At 37.0% G+C, this 13,256-nt stretch overlaps 1 protein-coding gene across 4 annotated transcripts in view; it reads right to left on the reverse strand.

Moving 5' to 3' along the window:
- LOC126966222 (chromosome-associated kinesin KIF4) overlaps window positions 1-13,256 on the reverse strand; it is a 44,444-nt gene that overhangs the window by 10,263 nt on the left and 20,925 nt on the right. For all 4 annotated transcript variants that reach the window (XR_007729700.1, XM_050810168.1, XM_050810167.1 and 1 more), the window contains exons 10-15: window positions 9,089-9,262; window positions 6,976-7,179; window positions 5,155-5,309; window positions 4,190-4,338; window positions 1,616-1,860; window positions 243-368 (exon numbers count right to left, since the gene is read on the reverse strand). Coding sequence is in view for 3 of the 4 variants with exons in the window: in XM_050810168.1 (XP_050666125.1) it covers window positions 243-368; window positions 1,616-1,860; window positions 4,190-4,338; window positions 5,155-5,309; window positions 6,976-7,179; window positions 9,089-9,262 (1,053 nt within the window). In the remaining variant the exon portion in view is untranslated. The remainder of the gene's footprint in view (window positions 1-242; window positions 369-1,615; window positions 1,861-4,189; window positions 4,339-5,154; window positions 5,310-6,975; window positions 7,180-9,088; window positions 9,263-13,256) is intronic.

A 13,256-nucleotide genomic window follows, 5' to 3' on the forward strand; every position in this document is an offset into this window, starting at 1 on the left:
CTTTAAAAAAAATTTGTGTTACGTATAACAAACCCGAGCATTATAGAAGCACATTTTACTATGTTTTCTAAATGGGACAAATAACAACATAAGGTCGCTTCTATCCTATTCTCGTTGTGTTACGAAAATAGGACTAATGACCCATTATACGATTCCCAAGCGAGAACATAGTAGATAGTTCGACGTTTTCTCATCAGTAGTCAAACGCGGCATCGAGGTTTCGGTGAAACCATAATACTTACGTTTTCCAGTTCCAGTTGATGCAGCCTGTCCTGCTGGAACTGCACGATATTCTGCAGGTTGCGGCAAGCTTCAGTTCTGTCACCGCGGCCCGCTGTACTATGCTGTAGAGCCATCAACGCACTGAGCTGTCGACACAAACAATTACATTACAGATACCGAACGGGCTGTATCACTACATATTATAAAACAGAGTTTGCATTCTTATGAAAAAAGATAATAGGTTATGACGACCGATATAGCCGAATGGTTAGTGACCCCGGGCTCGAATCCCGGTAGATGCAATCATTTATATATGATGAATATAGATGTTTGTTGCCGAGTCATGGATGTTTATTGAGCGAAGCTGAGCGGAGCTCAAACCGGGTGACTCCAATTGATTTCTGTGTTACATTGTTTCTCGGCCATTTCTGAACCCATTTTAAAAAATTTTGAACTCATAGAAAGCTCTCGAACTTTTCTATTTTATTGTCGAGACAGAATTTTGAATTTCGACTTGATTCAATTATTATAATCAAAAACAAACGTTTAGCACGCGCTATTTATATTTTTATTTAAAAATTGAGCCGATTTATCAAATCTTGTTTGATTAATTTTGTTGTGTTTTTGTACATTTAGACTTAGTTTACCTCGCTTCGCTCAAATATACACCGCAGCGAAGCAGTACGACGAGCGACTGTGGCATTATAGAATGTATTTATTGTATGTTTAAGTAAGTATATTGTATTAAATATATCGTTGTCTTGTACCCATAGTACAGGCTATGCCTAGTTTGGGGCAAGATAATTTGTGTAAGAGTGTGTCAATAAAAAAAATGCAAGTTTCACCTATGAAAATTAAGTTTTAAAAGTAAGTTATTTATGTAGTTTTTACCATTAAAAATACGAATTTAATACTAATTTGTTATTAAAAACAGGTCGTCTTTATTTCTAGAAAAATCATTATCGTGACGATAATGGCGGCCTCCTATTTGGCGCGACTATTTATCGTTTAGATTTAAAACAATTATTCTGAGCATAAAGTGGAATTGTTTTTAACAATTTAAAATTACCAGTGGGAGACTCCTTTGCATAGGAAGCTGGCTAGATTATGGGTACCACAACGGCGCCTTTTTCTGCCGTGAAACAGTAATGTGTAAACATTACTGTGTTTCGGTCTGAAGGGCGTCGTAGCTAGTGAAATTACTGGGCAAATGAGACTTAACATCTTATGTCTCAAGGTGACAAGCGCAATTGTAGTGCCGCCCAGAATTTTTGGGTTTTTCAAGAATCTTGAAGTGAACTGCATTATTGGTTTTTTAGTCCGGGCGTATCAATTACCATCAGCTGAACGTCCTGCTCGTCTTGTCCCAAAAAATAAAATCAATAGCAATTACCTTCTCTTCATTTTGCAGCTTCATATTAGCGAGCTGCGACTCAAACTGCGCCCGGCACATCTCAAACTCAATGTTAAGTCGATCGTAGTCATCTTTGATCTCCTCGTATCTAGACTGGTATCCCTTCTCGCTTGTGTTCTGCAGTTCACGCTTGGCATCGACCAGCAACTCAAAGAGCACCTTCAATGCGACCTTCGCTTCGAGCATCGACTGAATATTGTCCCACTGGGTGCGCGCTTTATTTTCTGTAATGTGATTATAGAAAAAGTTCTCATATAGGTATGTTACACTCAAATATTTCGCTAGTCTCCATTAAATTGTTGTATAAAAAAAAGGAAGCGTCTCGGGGCGCCCAACAGAAGTGATAACTTCAACTAGTTTACGTTGAACTATTTAATGTTCAAATTGTTTAACTTGAGAAAAGCTGAGGTTATTAGTTACTAAAATCTTTTATTGATTATAAAATATACTTTATTCTTAGTTACAATTTTGTGTCCTCGAATGGCGACCACGTACCGGAAGACGCAGTGTTGGAAGGCCCCCCACAAGATGGACCATCTGGTCAAGATCGCCGGGATACGTTGGATGAGGGCAGCGCAGAACCGATCGTCGTGGAAATCTTTGGGGGAGGCCTTTGTCCAGCAGTGGACGTCTTCCGGCTGATGATGATGATGACAATTTTGTGATTCCCATTTAGTATCATTATTTAATCCTATAAAAGAAACAATTGGCTTATGGTAGGTATAATATGCAACGAAATTACATTATGTCATCTAAAAATATTGCAAAGGTTGGCTTTGACAATTATTTATTGAATACTAGCTGACCCAGCAAACGTTGTATTACCGATATTAAAATCGCGATACAAAAGTAACTGTTGATCGTAGATGGGTGAAAATTTGAAGTTGTGTGTATTTTTTAATGCTGACTCATAATCAAAAAAAAAAAAAAGTCAATAAAATTAAAAAAAAAACATCGTGCGGACCACCATTAACATTAAGGGGAATGAAAAATAGATGTTGTTCGATTCTCAGACCTACCCAATATGCACTCAAAATTTCATGAGATCGGTCAAGCCTTTTCGGAGGAGTTCAAAGTTTAACACCATGACACGAGAACTTTATATATTAGAAGATTAAGGAACATGGCTGTATGGGCTTGAACACTTGGCCTGTCCTAATAATAGAGGAAGAAACAAAAAAAAATTAACGAATGTCGCAAACGTCAGAAAATTAATGAAAATTTTTATTTATATATATAAATTTACTTTTAAATATAAATAAACAAATACGATTGGACATTTAAAAAAATAAAACTAAGATATTTGAAACAATTTTTTAAAACCATTCAAAAGCCAATAAAACATAATGGTTAAGAATTGTTTCATTTATTGTTTTTCTGACGGAAGTATCGCGTTAACTAACGAAGCGGTTTATCGGTTTATAAAAAGTTATCACGTCAAAATAGTCTGCATAATACAACTAGAGAGAAAAAGGGACCTATTAAGTCTTTTAAGTTCATTTTCTGTCAAGACAATTATTATCCGAAACGCGCGAAGCAATCACGTCGAAATTATCACCTAAATAAATCTGTGGTAACTTGTACGGTCATAAATGCAGAATTTTGTTTCCCTATCCTGTCATGAGCACACTCGAACCGAATTGATTCGGAAGATTGTTTGTAACATGTTATACAAGTGATCCGAATGCACTCGGAGTTCACGACATAACATTCTGGTCGCGGTTCTAGTTCCGAACGTACTCGTGCGGTGAAACAACGTGTAAATATCGCGGAATGTAATGAATTATTAAAATATTACTAAAATGTACAGCTTTCTAAGCATTCTGTATTCTATACGGTTTTCACATCAGATGCTTTTAATTGTTCAGCATAAAATCTCAAAACAATATTTTACACATGCAAATCAGTGTAGAATAATTATTAAGTTAAATGGGTGTTGTTAACTTTTATTGAAAATTATCGCACCTGTCGGCGTAGTAGTGCCCTGTATATTATTGAATTAAACAATTAGCCCCTTATTCATAATAGTCTGCTAACTTAAAGCATTGCTAATTCTCACTCTGTCTTCTTCTATTGGCCTAAGTCAGAATGAGAAAAAACACTCCTAAGCGGCTGTTTAAAGTTAGTGGACCATTATGAATAAGGGGTTAGATATTAGGATTAGTTTTTTTTTATATAAAAATGTAGATTACAATATAATATCGTACAATAATCACTTATAATTAAATAGCCTGAGTGTGTTTTCCCTCCGTTCTCAGTCTGTGGTATCATTAAGAGAATCATTTCTTAACAATGCTCATTTTGTAAAAGCATAATATACACATCGCCCAATAAAATACTTACTTACTTACTAGCAAATTCCTTAATGTGCTTATGAACATACCAAACATTACCGAGAATATATTGAGATGCAACAATAATTTTTATTTATTTATTTCCATTTTTGTCTTAATGATTCTTTAGGACATAGGATATAAATAGCGCGAATAGCCCTCTTCTGCTGCACAAAGATGTAGTATCGGCTGCACTGCCCCAAACAAATCCAATACAAACCTTGGTCTGCGGTAAGGATCTTCTGCTGAAGGTCGTGTATCTGCGCCTTCCGGAACGCGAGGTCTTCCTCCAGCTCAGCAATCTTCTGCCGGGTAATTTCATTATCTTCCTCTTTCCGCAGTCTATCAATCTGCTCCATTTTGAAGGCTCTGTAAGCAACAATTATGAAAATGTTGAATTTGAAAATCATATAATATGTAAATATTTTGATGGCCATGGCGATATTGTTGGACATTCCGTACTTACTTATCTATACTATACTTACTTAGTTTCGGACCATCAGGGTGTGTGTAGTGAGTTTGCGGTATTGTCCCGTCTCAAACTCCGAAAGACCGCGAGTTAACTCGCGTTATACAAAGAATATACTATGATGTAATGAATATTCCTTTCGTCGAATTTTAGGAAATTAAATCGCAAGAAATTTATTTAATTTAATTTTTTTATGAATAGAACGTCTGTTGGGTTTGCTAGTAACTAAGATAACATTTTAAGCCTTTCTGAAGATTTTCTTTTATAGAGATTCACAGCCTCTTGCGCCGAACTGTCTGTCAAGTGGCTGGCTTCCTATTTCATAAGCCTCATTCTCTCAAGTCACCCACCCGTCCCGTTCTTTCTTTATGACAGTAAACGATAAGACGAGCAGGATGTTCAGCTGATGGTTATTGATACAGTACCATTAGTATGCAGTGCCACTCAGGCCTCTTGAAAAACCCAATAATTCTGAGCGACACTACAATTGCGCTCGCCCTGCTCACCTTGAGACATAACATTTTAAGTCTCATTTGTCCAGTAATATCACTAGCTACGGCGCCCTTTAGTCCGAAACACAATAATGCTTACACATTACTGCTTCACGGAAGGAATAGGCGCCGTTGTGGTACCCATAATCTAGCCGGCATCCTGTGCAAGGGAGACTCCGTGTTCCCACTACCGTTATATCTATTCTCAACACACACCGTACCTACCTGTACTCCATGAGTTCCTCTAGCGACTTCTCTGCCTCCACAATGCTGAGATGCACCTCCAGCTCCTGCTCTATGTACTGCTGTACTGCGCTGGCTTTCACACTACCCTTCGCGTTACGCTTAAGGGCGCTGCTCTTCTGCCGTTCCAGTGCTTCCTAATACGTAAGCAATAGTTTAAGAAACTGCCACTCATTAAAGAAGCCGATATAAATTATGTTATCATTCATCATTTCAGCCGGAAGACGTCCACAGCTGGACAAAGGCATCCCCCAAAGATCGCCATGACGATCGATCCTGTGTTGCCCTTATCCAACCTATTTCGGCGATCTTGACCAGATCATCGGTCCATCTTGTGGGGGCCTACCAACACTACGTCTTCCAGTAGATTGTCGCCATTCGAGGAATTTACTGTCCGAACGGCCATCTAGTCGTCCGTCGAGTAATGTGCCCTATCCGCTGCCATTTCAGATATGCAACCATCTAGGCAATGTCGATTACTTTGGTTCTCTTACGAGATCACCTCATTTCGCTCCATTGACCTCTGAGTAATCATGAGCTTTCTCGTAATCACAAATTATGTTAGCTTCATTCAAAATGCGCCTCACAGATGATAATAACATTTTTGATTGATAATACCGCAATTAGAAATATTTTTGGAATTAGAGAAACTTAGAGTATACGTCAACACTTAAAGGCCGGCAACACATCTCATTACCCCTGGTATTGAGGATGTCCATTGGCGGTTGCTTAATTTTCTTCACCACTTCCTTCGTGAGCCTCTTGCCAGTTTCCCTCCTCTTATATAAAAAATAGTAATATATTCAGGGCAAAAAGATCACAAAAAAAGTGAAAAGCCTATAATATTATGTTGTTATTGTTGGGAAATACTGTAACTGATGATTCCACGAATTGCTTAGGCGAGACATAAAATTTCGTCGTGTAGGCATCGGTAGAATCGGCGGCGGTAACATGACTGCCAGTAATATAAACATAATGCGGTTCAAGATGCACGAGTTTAAAGTGGCCGTAAAGATATTTAAAAAATATTTATACAAAGAAATACCAACTTTAATGTCTACATTTAAAAGGCTTAGAAATTAAAAATAGGTATAAAACAGCTTGTCATACAATAATAATAGTTTTTATGGTATATTAATTAATCCCATTTCAATAAAGCAAACGAAAGAGCCTCTTTTATCCGTCAAAATGTAGTTAATTTGTTTTTTAATGAATTAAAAAATTAATATACTTTTATGACATTGAATTTGTCAACATTATACATAGGTACTAAATGAATTATTAAGTTATTTACGTCTCATATTATAATATCTTCAAATTTTAATTTTATAAATATTAATGATAGAATTGTGAAATCCAACATGTTTCGGTATAACAGTAGTGTTTAGACAATTTTCTAAAATATTATGCATGTCAATTGACGAAACATTGGATTATCAACAATATTATGTTAACATCTTAAGTTCAATGTTTCCTGCAAATAAAATTTCATTTTATTTCATTTTTTATGACAATAAGGGACGAGACGCGCATGACGTTCAGCTGATGGTAATTGATACGCCCTGCCCATTATAATGCAGCGACGCTCAAAACTCAAAAATTCTGAGCTGCACTACAACTGCGCTCGTCACCTTGAGACATAAGATGTTAAGTCTCATTTGCCCAGTAATTTCACTAGCTACGGCGCCTTTCAGACCGAAACACAGTAATGCGTACACATTACTGCTTCACGGTAGAAATAGGCGCCGTTGGTACCCATAATCTAGCCGGCATGCTGTGCAAAGGAGCCTCCCATAAAATTACCTTAAGTCTCTTATTTACGGCCACGGCCTGTTCCATTTTCCGTTTGAGAACGTTCTGTTGCTTCACATGCAGCGACTCCATCTTGGCCATTGCGTTCGCGCGTTTCCGGTCCTCGTTCTTAAGCCGCAGCATCGCACGTTCGTTGTTCGCCTTCCACTTGCGGAACTTCTCGCCTTCTTCGCGCATTTGACGGATGATTTTAACCTGAACATTGATATTATTAGCCTAACGAAACACACTCAGAAAAAAGCGATTGTATAAAACGTGCAGTTATTGCTAGATTACTAGACAGATGACGGCTATAACCTTGTAAAAAACGAAGATAGCCGAAATACACTACATTATAAGCAACTGCTCGCTTTCAAACTTATACGGATTATGCTTCGTCGCCTTATTATTGTAACTAGTAGTTGCCCGTTGCATTTACAACTAAAGGTTTTATCTCAATAAAATGTTTAATATTAGAATAATAATGTCATAAATAAAGGCGTCTGCTAATTCAATTACCATCGAGTTGTCATACTGAAACATGCAGGGCAAGCCAGTCAGCCATTAAGTTGGCATAACGACATCCCATTCTGCACGGACGCACGCCAAGAAAGGGGAGATATTAGTAGGATTACTATTTCAAACTTACTAACCGACTTCAAAAAAGGAGGAGGTTCTCAATACGTAGGTATGTTCTTTTTTTATGTTCGTTACCTCAAAACTTTCGACTGGGTGAACCGATTTTGATATTTTTTTTTATTTGAAAGCTGGTGCTTCCCGTGTGGTGCCATGGTTCAGTTTATCGGTTGCCGTTGGTTCAGATCTGACAATTGCATCCATGAGAAAACCATAAAAGTTTTAATTTTGCTAAACGTATGTGGATGACAAATTTACGAATAACTCAATATCGCGCCTTTTATTACATAGTATTTACATCTTCTTTGGATATCATATAACGGGTATGTAATTTTAGTAACGTACTGCGGGAACAAACTGTTATTTTTCCAATCACAGATTTGAAACCTATTAGATAACACCGATGTCATGTGTATGTTTTTTTTTTAAATATTCTGTACGTTACTTAGCGGAGTTAATTCAACATAACATTTTAAATAATTATGGATAATGTTTGTCAGTATATTACTTATAGTGATCCGCTAATCGACTATTTTGTTTAATGTTTAATTTGTTATTTGTCCGTTCGAGTGCAAATAGTGTCCATTGACGTTGTCACTTCTTTAGATTTCTCAATAAAAATGGGAGTGCCTCAAGGTGCTATACTGGGTCCTTTCTTATTTCTAGTTTATATCAATGATCTAGTCTAAAAAAAATGTCAGATATAATTTTATTTGCCAAGTGATACTTACTTATAGTATATTTAAAGTAATTAGAAAAGATAAAGTGTTCATTGAAACTAACGATGCCCTCAACGTTATTTCTAACTGGTTTTACGCAAATAATCTTTTGTTGAATGCAGGAAAAACAAGATGTATATACTAAAATTCTCTCTATCATTTGTAACTTTTACTGAACAAATAGTTAAACTAAATAATGTAACATTTACTTTCTCGTAACGGAAAATGTCATCTAAATTAGCTTCCTACGCCGTTTGGAAATTGCGGCAGCTTTCGGATATATCAACGACTAGATTGAAATATTTTGCGTATTTCCACAGTATTATGTCTTACAGTATTCTGCTCTGAGGTACAGCGGCCGATATTGATAGCATCAATCTTGGAGATCGAGACTCATTACGAAATCTGTTTAAAGAAATAAATATACTTACAGTGCTATTAGAATATACAGTATGGACTTAGCCTGAAATCCATACTGTATCCTATCGAAATATTTATTATGTTCACTATAAAAAATATTATAAAAATGTGAAATGCTTAACTTTGACACTAGACATGTACATAAGCTTTAGAACTAGTTTTTGGTAAATATTTTTTGTCTTTTTACAAGTGCTTGTATAAGTTCACGTAAATATTTTTTTTTTCATTTTCACTATGATGAAAAACTTACAACATGTGACGTGTACATTTTAACAGATATGAAACGAATGACTATATTATTATTATCTGTAGTTTAAGATATTCACCAATAATAAGAATTAAACACTTACTTTAGTAGCCTTCATAGCTTGCAACTCAGCATTGAGTGCGGCGAGTTTCGCTTCATTCTTTTCCTTTGTCTTTATGACCAGCGCCTGTTGTTGACATTTCTTCTTCAATTCTGCTATTTCGGATTCCAGCGACGATATTTTTGAGCGCCTTTCTTCGTGAGTTGGATCTTTACTCTAGAATGAAAAATTTACATAAATCATTAACAATTACAATACAAACAAATATATAGTCTGGGATCAGGCTGCAAGAAAATTAAGTTCATCTAATATTAAATTAAAATCTAATTTATATAATATATAACTAGCTGGTGACCGGTGCGCTTCGCTTCACCTAAACAAATGCATATAGGTATATGCAATTGTCAATTTTTTAAATATTCAAAGATCTAAACAATTTGTTATGTTTTTAAAGTGATAACCCTCAGTTCTAGGATTAATACACAATTAAAATTTGACAACAACATTTTATGAATGATCCCGCATCGAGTCCCGACTCGAACCCACGACCTCTAAGATATATTAGATTTACAAGAGCGACATCTCAAGTCAATTGCCTAATATGCAAATATTGGGTTTGAGCAGGTTATCAACTGTAAAGCAGTCAGCAGATCCTGTAGATGAAGTTACAACCTGAGAGTTGAACAAAGCATACAAGATTTTATGACGATACATCACTCGAACGGTTAGCTCAGTTGGCAGAGTACTCGCACGGAACGCGAGAGGTCGTGGGTTAGAGTCCCGCATCGTTCATAAAATTTTGTTTTCAAATAATTTTATTTGAATATTCAAAGATATCGACGAAAATCGAATATTTTGAACCCCTGAAACTTTTTTTACATTCTTTATCTTGTCTCGTTGGCCTTACTATACTTTCAGTGCTGATTTAAGTTAGAACAATATTATCTAGTCTGTATTACGAATTTTATAATGGACAAAAGATCGAACAAGGATTATATTTTAAATTTTGAATCGCCAATGGAATTTCATGTGAGCACACACTGAAAATAGTAGGCACAAAAGACTTACTTAGGCTTACGAGGATGACAATTGCCAGCTCAACTAGTTTTTACCCATACGTCATTACATTTAGTGTTCTAAATAACAGTCAACTTGGTGGTTGAGAGAGGGTGTTGAATTTAGGTTATTTTTTTGTTAACGGTGATCGTAGTGTCTGTGAATCTGAATTTTATTGTTAGTGTTGTTTTGGTGGTGGTAGGTATAACTATTTTATGCAAGTATATGGTATTTTTGTAATTATAAGTGGAAGTGAGTATTGAGGAGCCGCCTGATGATGGGGGGGGGGGGGGGGGGATACCCCCAGACAAATCAAGAACATTGAAAAGAACAGCAGAGATGGAAATAACTAAACCCGATGGCAAGAAGTTTAGGACACCGGCAGAATCGATCCAATCAATTTATTCGAAACCTGGTTGTGACTCTGATGGTAACCTTAAATACTCTGATGAAGACAAAGGCCCATTCTCTGTGTTTGTCTCTAAAATTGAACCAGACCCCGCGTCGGGATACGCATTGAAAATCCTTAAATTTGCACAATTCCTCCACAAAAATAATATAACCGGTATTAAGGAGGGAGGCATTAAGAAACTTGGCCGCAATAAGATCTCAGTTGATTTTATTTAAGCTGAAAAAACTAACAAATTCTTAGACTTGGATATTCTAGAATGTAACAAATATTCTGCGTATATTCCGAAATTTCAAATATTTCGTAAGGGGGTCAGCGATATACCTACAGATTGGTCCCTCGAAGAACTTATTCAAGGCATAGTGGTACCAGTAAATTGTGGAGAGGTAATTCGAGCGAGAAGGCTAAATGTTAAGGTTAGGAATGATGGTATCACCACATGGGTACCTTCCAACTCAGTGGTACTAACTTTTTTGGGCCAATCCCTACCCGATAAAGTATATTGCTACCATGCTTCTCTCCCAGTTTCCTTTTAACAACTTCCCACGATTCAATGCCGTAACTGCTGCAGATTTGGGTATAAAGCTAAACAATGTAGATCTCAGCCACGATGTTATAAATGCGCTCAACCTCATTCCGGAGACTCTTGCACAACTAATGACTTGGAGGCTTCCTGCTTCTTTTGTCGTGGTGGAAGTCATATAATAATAATAATTCTTTTATTTCAGGCCAATTACGTCCCATAGTTAACATTAATTATTTATTATAATTAAAAGTAAACTTAAAAACTAGAAAACCATCACTGTATAAGGGTGTGGTGTCCAAAATATAAAAATATAAAAATTCATAATATTAATTACATGTCCAATTTATTTTTTGTTATTCTCCATAAACATATAGCCATCGATAGTAAATGCCCCTAAAACGCTCGCCAAAAAACGATTAAACTTGTTATGTCACAGGAAAATATAAGTTATTCGGAAGCCTCAACCACGTTTAATAAACCAAGACGACTTTATTCTGAGGTCTCCAGACCCCATCCTGTTACTCCTCAAACTTCTCAATCCCAACCAGCGACCTCCACTCCCCGCACTTATTCAACATCTTACAAGAAGACATTCTTACTCCCAGCTAAACCTAAACCAATTTTAGGGAAATCCTATGACCGTCAGGCCCACCAAAATATTATCTCCTCTCCCTCCTCTTCCCAGCCAAACGGCTGTGCCTTACAGGTATTGCCATCTATAGAATAAACCCCTCTCCCCACTCCAAATGATAATCTGCTGAACTACTTCTTTGCTCTCTTATTAATATGCTGTCCAAATTCTCGGACGCCTTACCGAACAATGTCTCTGCCCTGGTTGAACAGTTACTTGAAGTCCTTTCCCGCAATAATGGCTCCTATAGGTCTCCAAATTCTCCAATGGAATTGTAGAAGCATTCGCCGTCATAAACATGATTTGTCATATTTGATTAATCGACACAAATTGTCTACCCTTGCCATTTCGGAGACGTGGCTCATGCCTGGGTCCCATTTTAGGATTACAGGCTTTTCTTGCCTCCGGGATGACAGGGATGATTGTTGGGCAGGCTGTGCACTGCTGATTAATTCATGTATGACATTCTCCCAAATTATTGTGCCTATACATAATCCAGGTTTACATGTAGTAGCTGCCAGAGCTGCTAATATATCTTTTGTTTCTGTTTATATTCCTCACCCCAATTCTAACATCATTCTCGAACTAAATACTATCCTCTCCTCAATACCTAGCCCCATGGTGGTATTAGGTGATTTTAATAGCCGACACACCATCTGGGGTTCTCATTATATTGACCCATCTTCCTCGTTCCTTTTAGATTTTCTAGATGACATAAATTTATGTATCCTCAATGATGGATCTGCCACTCGTAGAGTTTCCCCAGCACAAAATATCAGTGTGCCTTACCTTTCTCTTGTCTCCCTCTTATCTTGGCTAGTGCTACGAAGTTCATTGGGTAGTGACCATTTTCCCATTATTATTTCTTATTCCCATCCATCTCCCCCCTTTTCTCCCACCCAACCTCTCCTCAAATACCGAGTCGCCAATGCCAATTGACATCAATTTTCATTGCTTATGGACTCAGAAAGTGATTCTTTTACAGAGATATCAACATCTAATTGTCTCCAGATATATGAGAAGTTCATTTGGTCAATTTTACAAGCCGCTAATGCTTCAGTTCCCTTAAAAAATTCTGACCGAATATTTACTTCTTCCCCTCTTTGGTGGGATGCTGAATGCTCCGCCATGGTCCGCTCGCGAAAAGAAGCTGAGAAAATATTCTCCACATCTTGTAGCATGGTAGATTTTATTTTCTTTAAACAGATTTCTGCTCGCACATCAAGAAAGAAATCCCTTGGATTGCGTTAATTCTGTGAATCCTTATTTCCTCGTTCCCCCCTTTCCCTCGTTTGGAAAAATATAAAAACGTATCGTAGAGGTTTTGACATGCCGGACATTTCAAACAATGACCCAAACTCTTTTATTAATGACTTCTTTTGCCATCTAGCTCCTCCCTACGTCCCTGAATCTGATTGCCTTTTTACTCCCGATCCGATTTCTACCCTTTCCAACTCAGTCAAAATGAACGATCCTTTTTCCTTCTCCGAACTAACATCTGTTCTTGATTACCTTCGTAATTCCTCTCCTGGCGCGGATGGTATACCTTATTCCTTCATTTGTAAATCCTCTACCACTAGCAAAAAAG

Source organism: Leptidea sinapis, chromosome 9 (assembly GCF_905404315.1).
Source record: "Leptidea sinapis chromosome 9, ilLepSina1.1, whole genome shotgun sequence".
NCBI classification, from domain to species: Eukaryota; Metazoa; Arthropoda; class Insecta; order Lepidoptera; family Pieridae; genus Leptidea; species Leptidea sinapis.